The sequence below is a fragment of the Microtus oregoni genome, unplaced genomic scaffold (assembly GCF_018167655.1).
Source record: "Microtus oregoni isolate MIOR12 unplaced genomic scaffold, Mior012 000003F_ref0000135, whole genome shotgun sequence".
NCBI lineage: Eukaryota > Metazoa > Chordata > Mammalia > Rodentia > Cricetidae > Microtus > Microtus oregoni.
This window is the reverse complement of record NW_024543062.1, coordinates 60,259,078-60,280,819: the sequence shown is the minus strand read 5'-3', so window position 1 is coordinate 60,280,819 and position 21,742 is coordinate 60,259,078. Positions and strand designations below refer to the sequence as shown.

General features: G+C 41.3%; 1 protein-coding gene across 1 annotated transcript in view; it reads right to left on the bottom strand.

Moving 5' to 3' along the window:
• Positions 1-21,742, bottom strand: part of Thsd7b (thrombospondin type 1 domain containing 7B) — an 857,175-nt gene that overhangs the window by 16,000 nt on the left and 819,433 nt on the right. Inside the window, exons 21-24 of the mRNA XM_041648517.1 lie at positions 8,659-8,804; positions 3,478-3,637; positions 2,270-2,443; positions 2,073-2,168 (exon numbers count right to left, since the gene is read on the bottom strand). Of these exons, the coding sequence (XP_041504451.1) occupies positions 2,073-2,168; positions 2,270-2,443; positions 3,478-3,637; positions 8,659-8,804 (576 nt within the window). The remainder of the gene's footprint in view (positions 1-2,072; positions 2,169-2,269; positions 2,444-3,477; positions 3,638-8,658; positions 8,805-21,742) is intronic.

Sequence of the window (21,742 nt, the reverse complement as noted above, 5' to 3'; positions counted from 1 at the left end):
TTATTTTATCATGGATTAAATGTATATGTCAACCATATGCTACAACTAGCTCATTAATTACTCTTAAGATGTGTCTAAGATGAGACGTTTTAGAATTTTTCCATGTTCATTGGTATCAAGAGTCCATCGTGTGTCTATAATTGAGGGCAAAGCCTGTGCACCCGGATCCGTACAAGAATCGATGAAATCTCTATTTAGGTTCAAGAGCAGCAAATGCAGCTGCTTAGAGACTTATTCCATGTAGATATTTCTCGAGTTCCTGGGTGAGGCAGCTAGGCACTAACTAGGCTGATTCAAAAAGCCATGCAAAAGAATGCCACTGTTGCCCCATGGGTCACATTGCGAAGCACTGTGGCAAGGATTTCTATATGGACCAGGCCTAACGTACATACAGTCACCTGGGACCTCCCCGTCCACAGGTGTGTAGAAGCAAATGCATGAAGTCTAGGATGGACTCTCTGATGCTCAACTCAGTACCTGCAGTTATGCGATCACTTATGCAGGGTTATCTAAGTACTGGGGTTAAAGGAGGGTGTGGGGTGTGGCTAAAACCAGGTGCCATACTGGGTTAGCCTTCCTTGAGTCAAAGTGTTAATTGACATGAAATAGTTTGGAGATAACTAGATTGAGAAGTTGATGTACTTAAGGGCGGTGTTTAAACTCTATTCCTATGACGTCAGCTGAATTTACAGGCTTTAGTCTTTGCAGTTACACATTATGGGGTGGCAGCCAGCAAAAGGGTTTCAGGCTCAAGGCTATGGAGGAAAAGTCAGGCTTAGACATTTTCTGGGCATGAAGCATCCAAATTACCACTATTGTTCATAAAAAAAAAACAACACCAAAGTTAAAAATGAAACAAAACAAAACAAAACCTACTGGAATCCACAGGTAGCACGGGGAGTTGAAACTGGTCATGTGGATGTCTGTAGTGATGGCCACACAGCACCTCTCTATTTCTTCATTATGTCTGGGGACAGGGCATCCAGTCTTCAAACTGATGGCCTCGGGGATGGATTACTACAAGTCATACCCATGACAGGGCATGATTTTTAAGCTTTAAGTAGGAAGTTAGGCTCTAGACGTATTTATCAGCTGATGCCAACGGCCCCAGCCCTCTTGTCTGATGGCCTCATGCCATGCACTGAGAAGGTTCACTGTGCCAGCAAGTGCCTGTGCCTGTGGAGTAGGGGGCCTTCTTTTGGCTCCTGGCTAGGCATGCTTATAGAGTACTTAGTTTTATCAGCTTGCAAAATGGAAAAGTAGCTCAGAATAAATTGCTGTATGGATTAAACTATGGATTAATACCAATAATGTAAAGGCATATAAACGGGATAAAGGAGGGGCTTTGATTCTCTTGCCGCTGCTTACCTCTTCCAGCCTTGCATAAGCTGTTTGTCAGTTGCAGTACTAAAGTAAAATCAATGTCGATTTAATTTGCTTTGACAAGAAGACATCAAAAAATCTTTAAAATTATTGAGAAAACCATTTGTACAATCAAATTGTACCCTCTTTTAAGAATAAGGAATCTTTCCTTCAGATTCTTTTCAGGCATTAAGTAATTGCCCTAACCAGGGAAACATTCAAAATCAGCCTGCCGTGGGTAAACACCAGCATCCACAGCATCTTTCTTTTTTTCTTTGCATCATTAAGGCCAAAGCATTTCAATTTGAAAATTGTATGTTTATCAGCTCTGCTAATTTGTGCTGCAGAGGAGAATGGGGTGGAGCCTGTGGGCAGGGACCTGATGCTGAGTGGGCTCACAGAGGTGGCACATGCTCCTACCCTTTAGAAACGACCATCTTAAACTAAAACGACTCTGCCTCAGATTTACCTGCGATCATGAATTTAGGACTATTTTGCTGTGGTTCTGGTTACTTGGTTTATGTGTTTTAAGAGTCTTCGCATAGAATTGTTGATTTCAAAAATGCGATTGAGGTCTAATGAAAACCTTTCAAGAAGACCATCTAAGCCACCTGCTTTTCAACCTTACTTCAATTTGTAAGTGAATTCCTCAACCGAAGCACACCAAGGGGCCTTCCTGAAGGCTCTGTGTAGACCTAAGGAAGGAATACCTGTGACGTTAAGGCCATCGGAGCGCTGGCACCACACGGTCCGTTCATTATTGTTCCAAAGACTCGCTTTCCAGGCGTAGTGATAGCATTTGCCGCCTGCAAGTGAACATGGAAACAGTGAGCGCATCACACCTCTCTCACCAACACAAGATGCTTCAAAGCATCCAAGCTGAAGTATGGAAAAATGACCTCATTACCTGTGCAAGGTCGTGTTTCTAGGACCTGCTGGGGGCAGCTGTCTTGATTCTCAAAAGACTGGATTATGAATGTCCTTGACCTGGATTGGCGGCCCATGGTCTCCAAGCTTCTCCCTTCGATGCAGGTTAACTCACACTTACTCCACTCTGACCACTGCGTTATGTGGCAGTCTCCTGAATAGTTACATGTTGCAGGGCAGGGGACACATTGTCAAAGCAGGCACTAACATCAGAGACACGGGGCATAGAAGGGGTGTGTGGTGGAGGTGCAAGGACATGGAAGGTTCCAAATAGGGACGGATTTTCAGTCTGAAAGTACTATTATTGGAGAAATAATTTGTGGCTCACTCTAGTTTAGAAAGGAGTGCAAAGATTAGATTGTCATAACACTGCTTCAAGTCTTAGTCATCACGACTCCAGGATACAGTGAGGCAGCAAGAGGGAAGGTGGGAAGGATCTGGGAGAAGCTCGGGGAGGGAAAACTGCAACCAGAATATATGGTATAAAAAAACCCCAAGGATCAGCATAACATTGTAAAATGGATGTTCATAGAAGCCATGGAAAAATGACAAATAAGTCATTTTGCCTGAAGAGTATTTACTTAAGTGTACTATGCAGAGTCTTATTTACTCGTAAATGAAAACATATGGAGTAGACACAGGGCACATGACTTAAATATAAATATTTACATGTGAATGATGTACACTTAAATATATATGTGCACATGTAATATGTAAATGTACATGCGTATGCACATACCATATTGTAAAGAAATATTGCAAAACCTTAAAATATTCAATGCAAGTTATTGCATTGTTAGTATTAAAGTAATCATTTTATGTTTAAGCAATGACCTTCATGTCTACACAGAACCTGATTTTTTACAGTGAACTGACTAGCTTCTTGTCTCACTCCTGCCATGCAATTTGGAGATATTGCTTGATCCACCTGTTACCTATATGCTGGGTCCATTGCTCTGTGAGGTCAGTGAGATGAGGTGAGATGCTAGCTTAGTTTTGTTTCTGAAGTCAGTACTGTTTTTACCTTATTCTATATCTTTTATAACGTTACCTTGCTCATGCTTCAAATGCATTAAATCAAATAAATAATTTAATATTGATACGATAGAGCTTTTCTAGGAAAAAAATGTAAATAAAAAATAAACAAGATCACCATGCAGGGCGCTGCTCATTAGGGCGACTGCACACCTGGGCAAGGCACGGAGCACAGCTGCTTCAGGACTCCTTCCTGGAAGGGTACTTCTCCACACAGGGCGTCCTCCACATGGACAGCTGTGTGGGATATTGAGCCGTTGTGGACTACACAGGAAAAACTGCGTACCTGCACGCCTTCCCCACAGTCTCCGCCCTGAGAGAAGAAAGGAAGCTCTCAGAATTAACCAGATCGAATCTCAGAGCTTGGGTCTCCAAGGAAAGCCCAAAGACACATAGCAACTTCTTCCCTTTGGAATTCACTCTCAATGGTAGACAATCTCCGAGCTTCTGGGGTTGACGGGGACGGCGACACAGAAACACAGACACAAGTTTCACTTTTTATGCCCCCACAGTAAGGTCATTTGGGGATGTGGGCAGAATTGACAAAATGGGAAAAACTGCACAATTTGCCTCCAGGTATGTGAGAACATTGTCTGATCCATAACCCCTTCCCAGAGAACATGCACAGTCCCGGAGTATGAATTTCTCTTTTATTCCTCCTCATTTCTTTCTTTGCAGAATTCGGGCCTTTCTTACATAGATCAGGTTGGGATTCAACTAAAACTCTGATTTTTCCCTGTTGCTGTATTGGAGGGATTGTTCCAGTTTGGCTACTGTACTAATATGCTTTGAGGATGCTTCACTCTAGTGTCACTCAGGAAGCTGGACAATGAGGGAAATCCATCCAGTGCCTCATCAACGCAGAAATGAAGAATTAAAAGCCATGGTGGACACTGCACTCAACCATATGCTAATGGAAATTTTCCTACTTGAAGGTTTCGGCAGTGACTCATGAGATGGGTGTCTTCACCAGGACTTTAGTTAGGTGTTTGTATTTCAAAAAAAAAAAAAGTTCTTTGGAGATTTGGAAGACTTCAGCTGACAGCTACATTTCTTCTCATATACCTAGGAAGCAAAGCTGGAGGCAAAGCTTTGATGTTAAGGAGGTGCTGAGTCTGGATGCCAGTGGGGAGGATCAGACAGGACTGAAGGGAAAGAGGAGGGAAAGCAAACCCAGGGTGATGCATTACACACTGGACTCAGTGCCACAAACAACCGCGAACACGTCTTGGTTGCTCATAACATCTTCTAGATGGGCCATCCCGTGCCTCAGTGCTACTCATAAAAGATGAAGGACGGGGCGGGGGAGCCATTTATAATGCCAGAAACCCTCTCAATCCTATTCTTATTGATAAACAGCCATTATGGTATCTATTTTCCTATATAACCAAGTATAACCAAGTTGAATTTGTTTCAACTAAGTCCAAAAACTGGTAGAGAGCTAGGTTTTTAATTCCTTTTGCTATTGTGGTTACTCTGTGTCTGTCTGGAGAGAGAGAGAGAGAGAGAGAGAGAGAGAGAGAGAGAGAGAGAGAGAGACAGAGAGATCGAGAGTATCTCTTCATTTATGACAGTCTGACAGCCCTCTACACAGAAACCTGGGCTTCACCTCTTTCTTGGTCTTTCCTGTCTACAGAGGATAGATGGATACTTCAGGATCTTGGAGATGATGCAGCTGTTGCAGATACAGGAGTGCAAAAAGACAAAAGTGTCAGTTAAAGTAGTGAAGATACTGACCCTGGGCATGGAGTAGGTGTTTTGTCCACTCACAAGCCAGCTGGCACTAGCCAAGTATGAGGTACAAACTTCTGGGCATCGAGGGAGCTCATGGGTGGTTGCCGGAGAAGCAAGATGATGCAGACTACCAGCTTGGGGGCTCTCTACATGCAGGACAAGACTGAGGACATTCAGTAGTGAAGTTTCAGTCAGCTATGGTTAACTGTGATCTAAAAAGCATCAAATGGGAAATTCCAGAAACAAGCAACTTAGGTGTTTAAGTGAATGCCATTCTGAAGAACACGATGGGATGTTTCCACTCCTTATCTCACACAGCATCTTTCAAGCGTATCTTTTGAGTGTATATTGTACTACTTGTTCTAATTCATTATAGTTACTATTCTTTCAGTGCATCCAAGTTAGAAATAAACTTTATTAAAAACTTAATTATAGCTATTGCTGTATGAGAAAAGTATGCTAAATATTAGGTTCAATATTATCTGATTTCATGCATCTTCTGGAGACCTTGGAATGTATCTGTCATTCAAGATAAGACCCCCCCCCAAAAAAAAAAAACAAGACAGCGAAAAGAAGTCAACTGGCAATAATATGAAATGTTAAGTTTGGATGAATCAAAATTTTAAATTCAAAGTGAATCTGAAGTGTACAGCATCTGAGGCAGTACACAAACTGGAATACTATACACTTTCTTAGAAAAAAAACTTAAGAGAAATTGCAGTTGGTTGATTAAGCATAGTCTCTCATAAAAAAGGCTACTTTAAAAAAATGTCTTCCTTATGCTGAGTAATTTATAAGTGGTGGGCATGTACTCCTCAGGTGAGTCTGAGATGTTCAACTCTACAGTGCCATTATATACTCCTTACAGATAGGACTCCTGCATGTCCTGGGGGCCAAGGGCAGGTGCCTTGGGCCTTCTGTCATGAGGGTAGACCCTTCCAAGCACCTCCTACTGATGTCATTCTTCCCTTGCATTAGTGGCCAGTCTTCAGTGTAAGAGTTAAGAAGAGCCCAAACACACCATGGCAAAGGTGGGACCACTTCATGACTATCATTTATTTATGAAAATTACCATAATTTTAGCTCTAATGCATTCTTTGGAGAGAAGAAGTTTAAAATCAATCCACAGTATAACATTCAAAACAAATGTTCTGATGAAAAAAAAAGTCACTGTCTGAAATGAAAAATAATAATAACAAACTGAATTTCCTTTTCGGTGGGGAGTGCTCCTTCCCAACTTAACATCCGGATGATGGCTTTGCTGACTTTGCTAGGTGCAGTTTGGCTGATGAGTATGAGGACTTTGTGTACTTGGAGACAAGTCTAAAGATGCCGCAGAGGATATAGGCTTTGAAAGTCCTGATACCTCCGACGGACGGGATGAATGGAGGAGAGTTTCTTTTTGACAGTCCATCAGGCAGCTTGTGTAGCTGTGTGGAAAACGAGCCTGCGCTGGGGATCATCTTAAAAACCAAGACAAACAGTGGTAGGCTTCCACTGTGTATCCTGGGATCAGCCCACATTCACCCCTAATCTGTTATACTCTTAAGAACAGTGCCCACGTGAAGAGAAATCAGCATCAGACTGACAATTCCACTCATGAATCAAGCACTTCCTTGTACAGAATTTATGCACTATGGTCTGAAGGCAGACCCCAGCCCTTAGAGCAAGATGGTAAACAGGGAGCATTCCCTCACCCACCCTCACAGCCCTGATCTTCAGTGGGGATTTATTTACACTAAATTTTTACTTCGACCAGATGTGAATGAACAGATGACACTAATAAACATAACTATAGTTTCAATCAAATTTTTAGTACCAAATGCAATTCATTGAGCTCTTAATTTCTTTGATACTGTGCTAAGCATTTCAGATACTGAGACAAGTAAAGAAGGTTTGACTACTTAGAGCTGTTAGGTTATTTCTGAATTCATCAATCAGCACGAGTCCACAAACAACAACAACAACAGAAAGGATTACTGAACAAATGTACCGCATAATTTTGTTCCTCTGAGACTTATAAAGACACATGGGCATTTAATTTCTGCAGTATTACAAAGCTGCTCAACACAGCCATCTTAACAGGGGCACTGAACATCTTTATAAGAATACTCTGAAGATTTCTTGATGTGTAATCAAAGTTATCGTTGCCTAATTAAAATAAGCTTCTGAATATGAACTGAAGGATAAACTACTAAAAGACAGAAACAAAATCAATGCGCCTTTTTCTTAAGCCAGAACCTGGCAAGAATAAGCAGTCGAAGACCAAGCACACGTTCAGTATCTGGAACAGACAGTCAAGTCATCAGGCATTTATGTTTCAGGCCAATAAAAAGCAATTATTAAGGAAAGGGTTGCAACCTTGGCTCATGTAAGAAGGCTAGAACATAGCTTCTATCCTCTTTTCATCTCCTGCCCATAAGCAAGGCATTGTCAATGCCAAAAGTTAACTTTTAAGACACACGATCCAAAGCAAGCTGTGCATTTCCAGAGTCAGGGTTTTGCTTAATTAAAAAAATTGTATGGAATATATACATATTAGAGTATTACTCAGCAGTAAAAAACAAGGACTTCTTGAATTTTGCATACAAATGGATGGAAATAGAAAACACTATCCTGAGTGAGGTAAGCCAGACCCAAAAAGAGGAACATGGGATGTACTCACTCATATTTGGTTTCTAGCCATAAATAAAGGACATTGAGCCTATAATTCATGTTCCTAGAGAAGCTAAATAAGGTGAATCCAAAGACAAACACATAGGCATCCTCAGGAATATTAACCTTCATCAGGCGATGAAAGGAGACAGAGACAGAGACCCACACGGGAGCACCGGACAGAAATCTCAAGGTCCAAATCAGGAGCAGAAGGAGACGGAGCACGAGCAAGGAACTCAGGACCACGAGGGGTGCACCCACACACTAAGACAATGGGGATGTTCTATTGGGATCTCACCAAGGCCAGCTGGCCTAGGTCTGAAAAAGCATGGGATAAATCCAGACTAGCTGAACATAGCGGACAATGAGGAATACTGAGAACTCAAGAACAATTGCAGTGGGTTTTTGATCCTACTGCACGTACTGGCTTTGTGGGAGCCTAGGCAGTTTGAATGCTCACCTTAGGAGACCTGGATAGAGGTGGGCAGTCCTTGGGCTTCCCACAGGTCAGGGAACCCTGATTGCTCTTCGAGCAGATGAGGGGGGGGGGGACTTGATCGGGGGAGGGGGAGGGAAATGGGAAGCGGTTGTGGGGACGAGGCAGAAATTCTTAATAAATAAATAAATTAAAATAAAAAAAAAAAAAAATCTTTGATATTCCCAGCAAACAAAGGCAAAAAAAGCATAGAATTCTTGAGGATCGGCAGTTCTGTGTGACCCAGCTTGTTATAATCAGTGCCTAATGAATGACTGTTTACTCTCCTGGCAGTGTAACTCTGTGTGAAACAAACTCACTTGCTTGCCTTTTTCCATGTTCTCTATTGTGTTAAAAATAGCATGTGCCCAGAACCTGGTGCCGTGTAATTTATTCCATCACTATATTTGAGGAGACAAGTACTTTGCACATACTGAGAAGCTTTCTCTAAGTGTCATTGCATGACTTACCTCCAGTTTACATGCAGACCAGTTGCCAAGGACCCAGCTATAGCAGGGCATCACTGGGCAGGGCTTCTGCTGGGTGAGCTCTGTGGGGCATTGCCGTCCTTCTCCTTGGGTGGGCATAATGATAAATCGATTCCGGCTCATTCGACCTAAAGTAATGAGGGAGGTGTCAGTTATTGGTTAACATCTGGCTCAGAAATGGAGGGAAGAATTGTGGCCTCGTATGTGTAAATCTACATTCTACGACATTGAACTCTGTCCCGCCCACCTCACTCACTTTCCAGTTTCTGCCATTTTGATTTAGATTTTGAGAGAGACATAAACTATCTCAAAATTGATGTTTCAAATGATCTGAAATTATCCCCATCTTCTACACTAGTCTGAACTTTGCATCTCTGTCAAACAGGTTGATTTTATAAATCCTATAATGCCAATTTCCTCAACAAATGTTTATTTATTGAGCTTTATTGTGATCAAGGCTTCTTGCGTTGCATTAGCTATAGGGATAAAATTGTCATATATACCCTCTGCCTCCAACAGGGGTACAAATATTAAACACAAATAGAGAAAGTTGCATATTTCGGTCCAAAATAATGAGGTCCAAATGCCACATAAACAGTTACTCTAAGACATTCCACAGGATGGTCACACCCTGAGCTCCTTACAGTTTTCCCAAGTTAATTCAATAAGACCAATTTTCCTAGAGATTGTAGGCCCATTCTTCCTTCACTGAGCACAAGAAAAAAATGTAGATTGACTTATGTGGAGAAACCAATGATACTTAAAAAAACATATATTCCAAAAGAGGTACTCCATGCCACAGTCAGAGGAAAGGGTGGGTTATGTGTGGCAGAGGAAATGACGTCTCCTCACAACACAGAAGCACTTCCAAGATAAGCTCAAAAGAGCAGCGGATGGAGTGAGCCAAGATCTTCACTTGAATCTTCCCATCTTTTCATGGCCCCTTCATTCCTGGTTTTTTTTACTGATGATTATGGGACACATTTAGTTTAATTATTGCTATAAGATTTATCTTATTTATGAATATGACATAATTTCTCTGTTACAAAGGGAATCATGTTAGTGTATTGGATACATATTGAAGAAAGTCAGAGTTCTATGGGAGTAAGCACTGATGCACACCCACCCCCGTGCCCCATGCCAGAAGGAATCAGAGAGGATTTTCTTGAAATGTTGTACTTGAAACGGAAGAGGGCTACGCAGATGTGGAATGAGGAGAGTGCTGTGCACAGGGTTGCAAGAGACATCTCCAGCTGCAGGATAGAAGAGACGTCTCCAGCTGCAGGCTAGAAGAGACGTCTCCAGCTGCAGGCTAGAAGAGACGCCTCCAGCTGCAGGATAGAAGAGATGTCTCCAGCTGCAGGATAGAAGAGACATCTCCAGCTGCAGGCTAGAAGAGATGCCTCCAGCTGCAGGATAGAAGAGATGCCTCCAGCTGCAGGATAGAAGAGACATCTCCAGCTGCAGGATAGAAGAGACATCTCCAGCTGCAGGATAGAAGAGACATCTCCAGCTGCAGGATAGAAGAGACATCTCCAGCTGCAGGATAGAAGAGACATCGCCAGCTGCAGGATAGAAGAGACATCTCCAGCTGCAGGCTAGAAGAGACGTCTCCAGCTGCAGGCTAGAAGAGAGGCCTCCAGCTGCAGGCTAGAAGAGACATCTCCAGCTGCAGGCTAGAAGAGACGTCTCCAGCTGCAGGCTAGAAGAGACGTCTCCAGCTGCAGGCTAGAAGAGACGTCTCCAGCTGCAGGATAGAAGAGACATCTCCAGCTGCAAGATAGAAGAGACGTCTCCAGCTGCAGGATAGAAGCTAATCTGAGGACCTGACAGCAGCCGCAGGGCTAAAACAGTGGCGAGGACAAGAAGATCTAGAGAAAATTCTGTGGTCTTTCAGTAGATGTGAAATATCCTATGTGTCTATCTGATAATAAATAGAATTGCATTTTCATAACATTAATTTGAAAGCCTAAGGGCAACATACTTCCACAGGACCAGATCAATTCCTGTCATTCAGAATATTTTTTTTTGCCAATTTAAATATTTTTATTAGACATTCCATTTTCCACCTGTTTTATTATAGACATTGCATTTTCCACTTAGGACACAGTGCTTATAAAGTGCAATGCTTACTTCACTGTCTGTGCACACGTTCTATGTTCCAGACTGCTGGTGGGATGCCTGGAGGAATGCCTGGCGGCTTCCCTGGTGGAGGAGCTCCTCCATTTGGTGGTGCTTTTTCAGGGCCCACCATTGAAGAGGTGGATTAAGTCAATCCAAGTAGAGGGCTAGCATTGTTCCACAGGAAACATTTGAAGGACCCAAATTTAGCAAGTTACAGGGCAGTTTCAAATTCAAACTGCTACAATAAATTTACTGGGCATTGTCATTCAGAATATTATCACAGTTTTTAGTGATCAAGTAAATCTCTCATTGAGGAAACTTGAAGAAAACCAGGAAGTTCCTGAGAATCTAAGTTCTTTAGTGGGTGAGTCCTGCCGCTGACATTGTACTCTCAGTGCATCAAGTACTAACTGAAAAGAGCACCAATTGAGGGGTCTGGAGGTGTAGCTGAGTGGTAGCGCTCCATCCCAGGATGTGTGAGCCCTTAGCTTCTCACAAAAGACAACATCACTGAAAATCCCCTAATGGTTATGCATTTATTTCATAATTTTCATAAAATATCTGTATCACATTATTGAGAATACTTGATAATAAAATAATATTAAAGCACTCATTGAAGTGGTGCCTTGACAATATTCTAAATGACTTATATGTACTGACTCACAATAGTACAATCTCAGAGAAAATTCTATTTGTCTGTCTTATAGGTGAGAAAAATAATTCCCAAAGCACTTAGGCGAGTTATCTAAAGTTAAACACCAATCATGTGGAGAGTTATGGTCATATCGAGGATGCTTCAACCATGCTGTTGGGTTAAACAGCAAGAAGTTAGGAGCATTAACTACCGAGGACAGTCGTGGAGGACATCGATGGAACTTCTGACAATAGATTCTGTGTGTTTGATAATATGGGCTTGCTGAATCACTGTGCATCTTGAGTACAGAGCACAATGAATTTGGACATTTCCCAGAACCATTAAAATCAAATTACAGTTCAGTCATCATTCATAAAATTGCTGTCTATAGCCTGTGAACACATTTGGCTCAAGATTTCATATGAATTTTTGATCAACAACTCTTCAAAATTAAATTTTTGTCTATTCTATTGGCCAAAAAGTACATATTATCTAATACATTATAGCAACATTATTTTTTGGTTTTGTAATTATATTTACAATGTAATGATAAAAAGAATGTATTTCATTATGACCAAATAACTCTGAGTTTGTTCTCAACTTGATGGTGTGCTGATGGCTAGTACTTTAGAATCATATTGTTTATTTCCATTCAAGTGATAGGTATTTTCCGTTGTAAATGAAAGCAAAGGAAATCTAATAAGTGCAAAAGAAAACATTATGATGTTACAGGTGGAATGATGGAAATGGAAAAGGATGAATGATAGGGAGGGAAGTTTAGATGGAGAAAGAGACGGGGGAGTAGGGTAGAGGAAGAGTCAGCAGAATAGCTAATATCAAGGATGTTTGAAAAGGCCATGTGGAAACTCACTATCCTATCAGCTCCCCCCCACACACACCTACACACATGTACACATGTGTGAATATGCACAATATATTTATGTTCATATAAAGTATTTAGTTGGAGTTAACTTACACAGGGGATAATGCTCCTCCCAGTACCCTAGGTTATCAAATACAAATTTCAGTGCTAGATGTGGGATTCCTTCCCTTGAGTTATTGATTAGGAAAGTCCTAGAAAACCTCAAATAATACTTATTTTTTTAGTTGCCTGCTAGAACTTGATGGTAAGATCCTATGGCTAATGATACTACACATATTGGCTATAAAACATGAAGAAATCAAACTGGTACTGACAAGGAAGCTTCCTCCTTGTTGATGAGTTTTGTAGTACCAGGAGGTGTTCTGTAGTTGGCAGGGGGCTTAGGAAGAAAAGCATTAACAGTCTTATTCAACTGCCACCACTGTTAACTACAATAATGACCTGTGTGGCAAGACAGTCTCTGGGATGCAATAGTGGCATGGATGTTAAGGGGTTCACAACCACTCTCTGATTAGATTTCCAGCTCACATCACAGGAGGAAACATAAACCTTATACTGAAAATCTTGCCAAGAATCCACAGTTGGGGAACTCTCAGACCTAGATTATTCTGCTAATCAGACTCAGTAAATTCATATATCCCCACCCATACATCAGTTCATCTCTCATACCTCATTGATGAAGATGCCAAATTGATAGTGGTTAATGCTGAAACTCACAACTGATCAAAATGCTTTGAATAAATGTGACTGGAGTGTTCAGCCTCAAATGAGACATCTATATGGCATCCTTCTGTAAGGCTCATGGACATAAGGGGAAGAATTAAGAAGATCATAACAGCCAGAGGTAAAGGAGCATCAGAATGAAACAGTGTTTTCTGGACACAATAGGACCTCTGAGTTCATGAACTCAGAGCAGCAGAGGTGGCTTGTACAAAATCAAGTCACTTAACATCCTAGCAAGGAGGGGAAGGGGCTCCTGAGCAACCACAAGCTAAGGAGCTATGGATGGCTTTCTTTAAGGGTGTGTTCCTTGGTCGGGAACCAGTCCCAGTGAGAGCCTTATACCATGTAGCTCAGATCATCCTTGTGAGTTGCAAAGATAAATGGAGAGGATATGAGGTGAGGAGGTGAGGAGATGAGGAGGTGGGAGTGAACTTGGAGGCGTTATGGGGATGAAGGGGTGAGAGCGACAACACACATTGTATAAAGTTCTCAAGGAATTAGAAAAAGTACCGCAAACAGTGATGATGCTATTGTTTAAACAATGAAAACTTCAGGGCAGTCATTGTGAGCACAGCCATAAGGGCTGATCCTGTCTTTTGCTATCCAGACATGAAGATAAGTTCTTCAAATGTGCCTGTCACTAGCAAGAATCATACAGTAAATCTTTATTTAAAACCCCTTGTTATTCAAGAAATTTTCAGGTTCAGCATTTCAGTGAAGACATGAAAGCGTGAACGGGTCTGGAGTATTTACAGGCTCCATTATGTCCCATTTCTTTTTTAAGTCAAGGATATTTTGGTTATATCAAATAGCCAATGTAGCCCTATAATTAAAGTCTCACCTATTCTGAACTTTCAAATTAAAGATGGAGCAGGACAAAATGCAGATGGTACCATGATGTAGGCTTGGTCCTCCCAGGAGAGTGATGCAGGGTTTTCAGTATCCATTTCACACTGGATGGAACTCTTAGCCTAGAAGAACCCTTAGAGGCCACATGCAGCAGAATTCTGAACAACTTGGTTTGTGATTATGAATTTTTCAGGGGGAGGGAAAATGTGGATATGGTCAAACTGCAGGCATTAAAAGTCAATGGGGATGGAGGAAGAAGGTTTTAAAATGGCCAAGGAACAGTGGAGAGAAATCTGGACCTGGAACCAGTCATCCATAGTTCGAAACAGGTCTTTCAAACTGACAGCTAGAAAATGACGTGACTCTATGAAAGTAATTTGAGTCCTCTGAGCACAAATTTCCTGTCCTGTAAAATAAAACGAAGAATCAGGAAGGACCTTATTATCTGAGGATAATTCAGGTTGGGGAAAATGTCATTTAGAAGTGAGTCTCTTTTAAATGGAAATGAAATTATTTTTAATAAGTACTAAAATGTTTAAATGGGATTCTTTTTCTGGAACCTAGAGCTTGTAACTGAGTTTATCCAATGTCAAGAGCCATACAGATCATAATTATGACCATGTGCTTACCATCAGGATAAAGAATAGATCAACCATGCAGGTTTCTTACGTAAGTTCCTGATTATACTATGAAAATTCATTTTCCATGAGTGGTACTTGTAGCACGATCATATCGTCTTTGATCTTTCAGTAATTCTTTATGCCTTGACTTCCTTTGACTCTTCAGTGTGAAGACCAGTCCTTTTAGTAATTCATTTGCTGTGCGTCCCCATTCTGCCTATACCTGGTGATTGATTAACACATCCCCTGACCAATGGGAGAATGGCATGCTGACAGAGGAAACCTGTGGGAGGAGCATGGCTTGAGAAGCTCATGAGCATCTTGATGTTATGTAGCATATAGAGTCCTAGAGACATCAAGAAGACTTGGGTGTGGAACATGCAGATGATAAGCTAGCTATATCTCACACTGTAAATGAATATCTCATGGGGGTGTCTACTATATACTGTACACTTGTTCAAGTGTTTATATTTTGAACTTTTGAGATTATAATATAATTAAATTTCTCCTTTCTCTTTACTCCCCTCAAACACCGAAACATCATTGTAGCCAACAGTGGTACTGTACTATCAAATTAGTAAGAGTTATTTATTAGGGAAAAATTATATGGCAAGACCTCTAGAGATAAATAAGGCATAAAATACTAGTTTTGAAAACTAAACTGGAAGCAGAAACAGAGCAATCCCAGTATTTGCACATGGAGGTGAAATATATATTGGCCCCATTCAGATTTCCTTTGGACTCAGCAGTTTTCAAACTACATAATAAGGCCACACCAACAAGGCACCAGTGAGGCATTTAAAGCAAATTTGAAAGACCTCAAAGTTGGCTAAATATTTGTCAAGATTTTCACACAGAAATGAAATGAATATAAAGATTTCTTTCTTAAAAAAATCTCAAACAGAGAAACAAAACACAGCACTTGACCATTCTGATTGTACAACCAGATGTCAGTGGCCATCATGCCCTGTCCTGCAGCATGCTTCAATAAGAATTCTACTTGGGCCCAGCCTAGAGTTGCTGAGTTAGCTGTTTTGGATAACTATTTACAATTTTGATGTGCTTCAAGAAAATAACATGCGGGATAATGTACGTATATGTAAGCATTGATGGATAGAAAACATGAGAATAAAAAAAAAAAAAGAGCACTGGGTAACCCCCAACAGCTCGTTGTTGAAAACATCTCAGCAACAGATGCAAAGGCACTGCTGGATGCTTGTGTGCCGAGTGTGTAGTCCTGGAGATATACCACTACTGCAGCCGCAGCAGGACTCGGAGAGGCCTGGGCCTTCTAATATGCTTATGAGTATCTCTATGTTTGTGTCACATTCTAATAAGGAACTATTTCTTCTTAATATGAGCATATACTGTGTGCTTATTGTCATGGAGTGGTCATCCAGAAACTGAGATCTCCAAGGAGCTGGTCAGTTACCACTCAGAAAAGAGGACTGTGACGTGAAATTCAGGCTGACACTGGTCTTTATTGATGGGCACCCCAAAGTAGATTATTGCATTAAGTATTTCCACTTTCTTCCCTTACAGATTTATTTTTATTTCTGGTACCTGTTTAATTTACTATTGCTCAATAGTAAACCCTAGCAGACATCAAGATAAACAAGAAAGAGACAGTCAGGTTCACCTTGTTAATTTCAATCATGTTTCTCTGTAGTAAGGCATTTTCTAAGAAGTGCGTCACTGGTAAAACACTCCTTACTGTCGAGGGAAGGACTAGTTAGTTCATCTGGGTGGCTACCCTGTGTTTTGATGCAGGGTTGGTATGCCTATCCTTGTTTATTTGTCTTCCTTGTTCTGATTCTGTTCCCTCTCATTCTAACTCTCCAATCTGTATTCCATCAACTTAAGCAAACAAATCCCTTCTCCAGGACCCCAGGCTGGGGATACATCTATTACTAATCTTATTAAAGACACCATTTATTGAAGCGTGGAGACATTACACACTTTCCCAGAATCTTAGTACTGAATACATGATTGCTTTAGTCCAGAAGCATGTGCTTTCCAGTAGATCTTGCCTGGCCCTTGTCATGGGTCTTAGGTGCTAGGATTCAGTTGCTAGGTTTTTTTGAGAAAGTTCACTATTGCACTTAGCTTTGTCCTCTGAATTCCTATGAATTTTTAACCTGAATTCACATTTCCCTTTAGCAAAAAGTAATTGATGGTAACATATCCGTGCCTTTTTCTCCCACTAAAACTCTCTTGTTGTATGAACTCATCCGAAAGAGTCACCAAGAACAGTACAGCTTCATTGCATACGAAACACTCCGTTTCAAGCAGATGGACTTGTACCACAGTGTGATTGAAACTGTACTTCTAACAAGTATCACCTGCAGTTTTTACATTAATTTTAAATGTAGGCATTGCGGAAGATGAATGTGGGATCAGAGCTAATGTCTGACAAGGCGGAGGAATTACAGCGCTGAGTGGTGATTTAACGGCCGCTCTTGGCCCTGCTCTAGGCTTTGTTAGGAATGAGAGATGTGGGGATGACTCTTCACTCAGAGCTCCACATCTGTAGCCCCAAGGTTTGTTCTCCAGAGAGATTCCTTGGGTCATCTGAAAATTGCTTCAAGGCTCCAGGCATCTTTCATCCTAGAGAACATCCAACTCGGGCAAGATAAAGACTGCAGGGGCCACTGGAGTTTAGATGACTTTGGTCTTAGCCAAGGCCATCTGTGTAAGAGAAAGGTTAGTTACTGGAGGAAGCAACAAGACTATTAGAGGTCAAGACAGACCATGGCTTCAGAAGAGGCTTTTGAAAGGAAGACGATTAAATGTTTTTACATTCTGCTTGGTTATAAGAGCTCTAGACTTTTTGTGGTAGACTGTGAACATCTGACTTAACTGTTTGCCCACCTACACCAAGGCAAATTGGCATGGCTCTGTAATGTACATGGTGTCAGCTCTGAAATGAAGAGATCCCATAGCATCCAAGGTGACAGGTCACAGAGAAAAATTTTAGAAATCTTTGAGCTATTCTATCCATTCTTTTCTGAAAAAAAAAATCAGGGGGGCTGGAGAGATGGCTCAGTGGTTAAGAGCATTGCCTGCTCTTCCAAAGGTCCTGAGTTCAATTCCCGGCAACCACATGGTGGCTCACAACCATCTGTAAAGAGGTCTGGTGCCCTCTTCCAGCCTGCAGGCATACACACATACAGAATATTGTATACATAATAAATAAATAAAATAAATATTAAAAAAATCAGGGTCATTAATTTCCTATCTATAATATTAATAGCTGTTATCCTAGTAGATAGATAAGACATTGTATAATAGTCAGGAGACTACATTGAGAGGGATTTCTTTATTTTTTAAAAGAATTACTAATTCTTTAAGAATTTCATATAGTATGTTTTGATAATATTCACCCCCTTTCCTATTTCTTAAAGCACTAATATGCACATGTTCAAAACTTAGATTGATTTCCCCTGTTTGTTCATGAATGTTTAAGTGGATTACAAGAATGTTTATAAAATTGCATAGCATCATACCAGGATCATGTGTATAGGAGGCAACTACAGACTATCACATACAAAGGGCTACTAGCAGAAGAAAAGCATTCTTAGAGTCATCTGTACACAGATCTGTACATTCAGCCTCTGCAACAGACACACCATATCTCTTGCTAGCTATATCGCTGCCGATCACCCAGCTGACATACTCTGTCTCTGTGCTGGCTATGTGTCAAACTGGAAGCACACATCATCCAACCATTATGAAAAATTTACTAAGACATGTCTGGCATGGATAACTGTGTTATTGTTCAATAGATATTAAAAAACAAAACAAATTTCCCCTCTGATATATCCTCATTCTATAGAATAAAATACCATGGCCCCCACAAAAGGCAAGTTAGCCTTTCAAAGCTACTTGCTACTGAAAAACCAGCCTCCATGGTCAAGGTCCTGGGCCTTTGTGCCCAGACTCTCCCATTCTCTTTTGTAGCTTCCTGACCTCCTGCCATAAGAACCAATTATTCCATATAATAAATGAGCTTGAATTGTTAGAACTATTAGTCTTGTGCCCACTCAAAAATTCCACACCAGTCAAATTTTATGCAGATATCAAAGGAAAGGTTACTGATTTGCCTTGACATCTTGAAACATAAAAAAGAAAGGAAAAGAAAACAATAAGAAAAGTTCTCATGCATTGGAACTCATATAAAATTAGTTTGCTTTTTTTTTCCATTGTGGTCTGGAAGAGATGGAAAAATTACAAACCTTATGGGAAATTCAAGAAGCAGGCTGGATTGTATGGCATAGAAAAATAATATCAACTCATGTACACTGAATGAAGAAGCTATAAAATAAAGAATCAAGATCTGGAATTACTAACATTTTTAGAGTCTTATTGGTTAAGTGATAATTATAAATAATTCATGATATGCTAAATATAGGGAGCTCTACATTCCACTGAGCTGCTGAAAACTCAATAGACAAAGAACATGACTAATCCAAATATTAAGCTCTTCTATTACTAGCTTTGATCTTGGAGCGCTCTCTCAAAAGATCCCCCAGTGAAGCTGAGAATCAGCGTCTCCCTAACCTGAAAGAAATTGGATTCAAACCGTTCTGACCTTGAAATCCTTAACACAATTAAAAACTGTATGACAGGCTCCAGGTGTGCACTAAAGAGGCAGTTCATAAGCTCGGAAGATGCAGTCAGAGCCCATTTCAAAATTTCCCTCAGATCAATGACAGTCTGTGAGTTTGGTGGTGAAGCCTGGCTCCCTGGGCCAACAACGCGGTGAATTCATAAACAGAGGTAATTGTGTGAACTTCTCCATTTGATACAGCAGTCAGTCCAGAGCTGCAGGTGCCGAAGGCTGACTCTCAGGGAACTCCCTCACCCTCTTTAATGTGACTATGCATGCTTTATCTCATCTTACCTTTCTGTCCCCTGGCCACAATCAGCAGGACAAAAGAGGAGCTCATACAGAAGGCAGATGCTGGCACACCACTTAGCAGAGGCGAGCATGTCTGCAGATGTTTCCCAATGATAGCATGTAACCTTTCCGACTCCAGGAATAAGTTTGTGCTATGCAGGCCTGCATTTGATGGATACTGATTGTTTTATTGTTTTCGGGCTGGGGCATGACTGAAATACAGAATTTCCACAGTCTGGAAACAAGGAAGAATGATGCCTCAAGGTTGGAGCAGGAAAGGCTGAAATAGTGGGAATATCAGGTGGGGTGTAACCATAACACCATTCCTTCCACACAGTCTGGAAGAAGGTGCTTCAAAAGCCAATGGACCCATATACAATTCCCCAATGTAGTGTGATATTTTACTAATTATTTATCTATCAAATTGAGGCCAGGTTCAAGTATGTATGATTGGAATAATACTCATCTTTATATTTATGTCTGTAGGTTGTAACTGAAGCCTTTAACACAAAGATTGTCAAAAATGCTTGTGAGATTCAGCATTGAGCATCCTGGTGAAGGTGTCACTAGCTTGAAAGGCGGTGGTACACCCTGTCCTTTCCTCTCTGGCATAGCATCCACTCTTCAGTGCTACCCATTCCATTCTTTCCTGAAAGAGTCTTGTAATGTTCCATCAATTTTAGTTTTACCATATCACTTAGTATTCCCAATCTGTGTGTTGGTCTCATCACTCATCTTTCTGTTGGGGTACTGGTTTTATGAAGTTCTTCGCTTTGAGATCTTATCTGTTCCCTGCAGTTTATCCCAAGCTCCTGGCAGGGTGCCATGTACTCAGAATGTGTCCACTGAGTAATATACATGATGTAATTTATTTTTCACCTTGACAGTCAGAGGGGACATCATGACATGACATCATGACAAGATAGTCAGGCATTTGCTTTTTTTTGAGATATAAACCTTTTATTTTATTTCTTGTTTAAAAACAATCTTTTTTCTTCACTTTACATACCAATCCCAGTTCTCACTACCTCTCTCCCCTCCTCCTGCTCCCCCTAACTTTCTCCCACCCCACTCCCCATCTACTCCTCAAAGAGGGTAAGGCCTCCCATAGGGAGTCAACAAAGTCTGGCACAACCCTTTGGGGCAGGACCAAGCCACTCCACCTGTACTTTTCTTGTGACCAGAGCAATGACTGAACATATGCCCATTTGGTTGCTGGCAAGGTTTCCCGACGTCAGTATTGTGGAACATTTTGGAGCTGTATTTTTACATCAAGCGTTCTAGAACATAAAGATGTCTATGGATTAAAAAATGAACCCCCTTCCCAATAAATTATCCCATTCATGAAAAGTTAGCTGGAGCCAATGCCTGTCTAATGACATGTGTGCATGGCTTCAGTTCAGAAAACAGCCTTTCTTCTGACAACTTGGATCCTTTGTCTTATTTATTATTCTGTGGATTTTGGAAAGCTGAGTTTAGGCTGACGCTGGAACCACCTAGACTTCTCCAAACTGGAGCTCGGGCTTTGGAGGTGTTGCGTGTGGGTTTCTAAGAGACATCTGCAGTGTGTTGAGTCCTCAGTGTTAGCAGAACTGCTTGAGAATGAAAAGTGACATTTTAACACCAAGTATTTGCTCTGGGATTCTGCGCATAAAGGTGAAGAGTTGGAATGACACGAAGAGCTGTTATTTCTCAGGGGCTTGTTGCAGCCGCAGTTAGGCTTTTCAGGAAATATAACAAGAAATGTGTTTTCTGTCCCCAACTATTTGCTACATTCTTGGGTGTGGAGAACAAAGAACTTTATTACTTAGGGAAAGAGAAAGGAAAGCAGCCAGTAGTAGGGGCTGGCTGCCTTTAAGCTCAAGATCCAGGCTGGAACTCTTCTCCCCTCTGAGTTTGACTTCTTGTGGTCTAGAATCAGCTGGGCAAGGCCAAATGACAACTGAAATTGTTCCTGGAATCATGTAGTCTGCTGCACGGGACAGAGGAGATTAGTCCATGAATAACCAGAGCAAGGATGATGTCGACCTCTGGGGAAGATGGACATGGTGACCAGGAAGCAGCAGTGGTGGCGGTGGTGAGGGGTGCTGTGTGAGAGAACATGCCAAGAGTGGATGGTCTGATTTGATTGGCACCTGGAACAGCATGTGCTGGAGCGGGGGGGGCGGGGCAGGGTAGGGTAGGGGAGGCAACTGAGACAGAAAATGTGTGCCAGCTCTCTCTATTAAGGGCCATTGTCACAAGAGAGCCCATCCTGTAGCTAAGCCCATCGCTGGGCTGAAGAGAGATGACTGTGGAGTTAGGCGTCACTGTGTGAGCAACACTGTCACCTG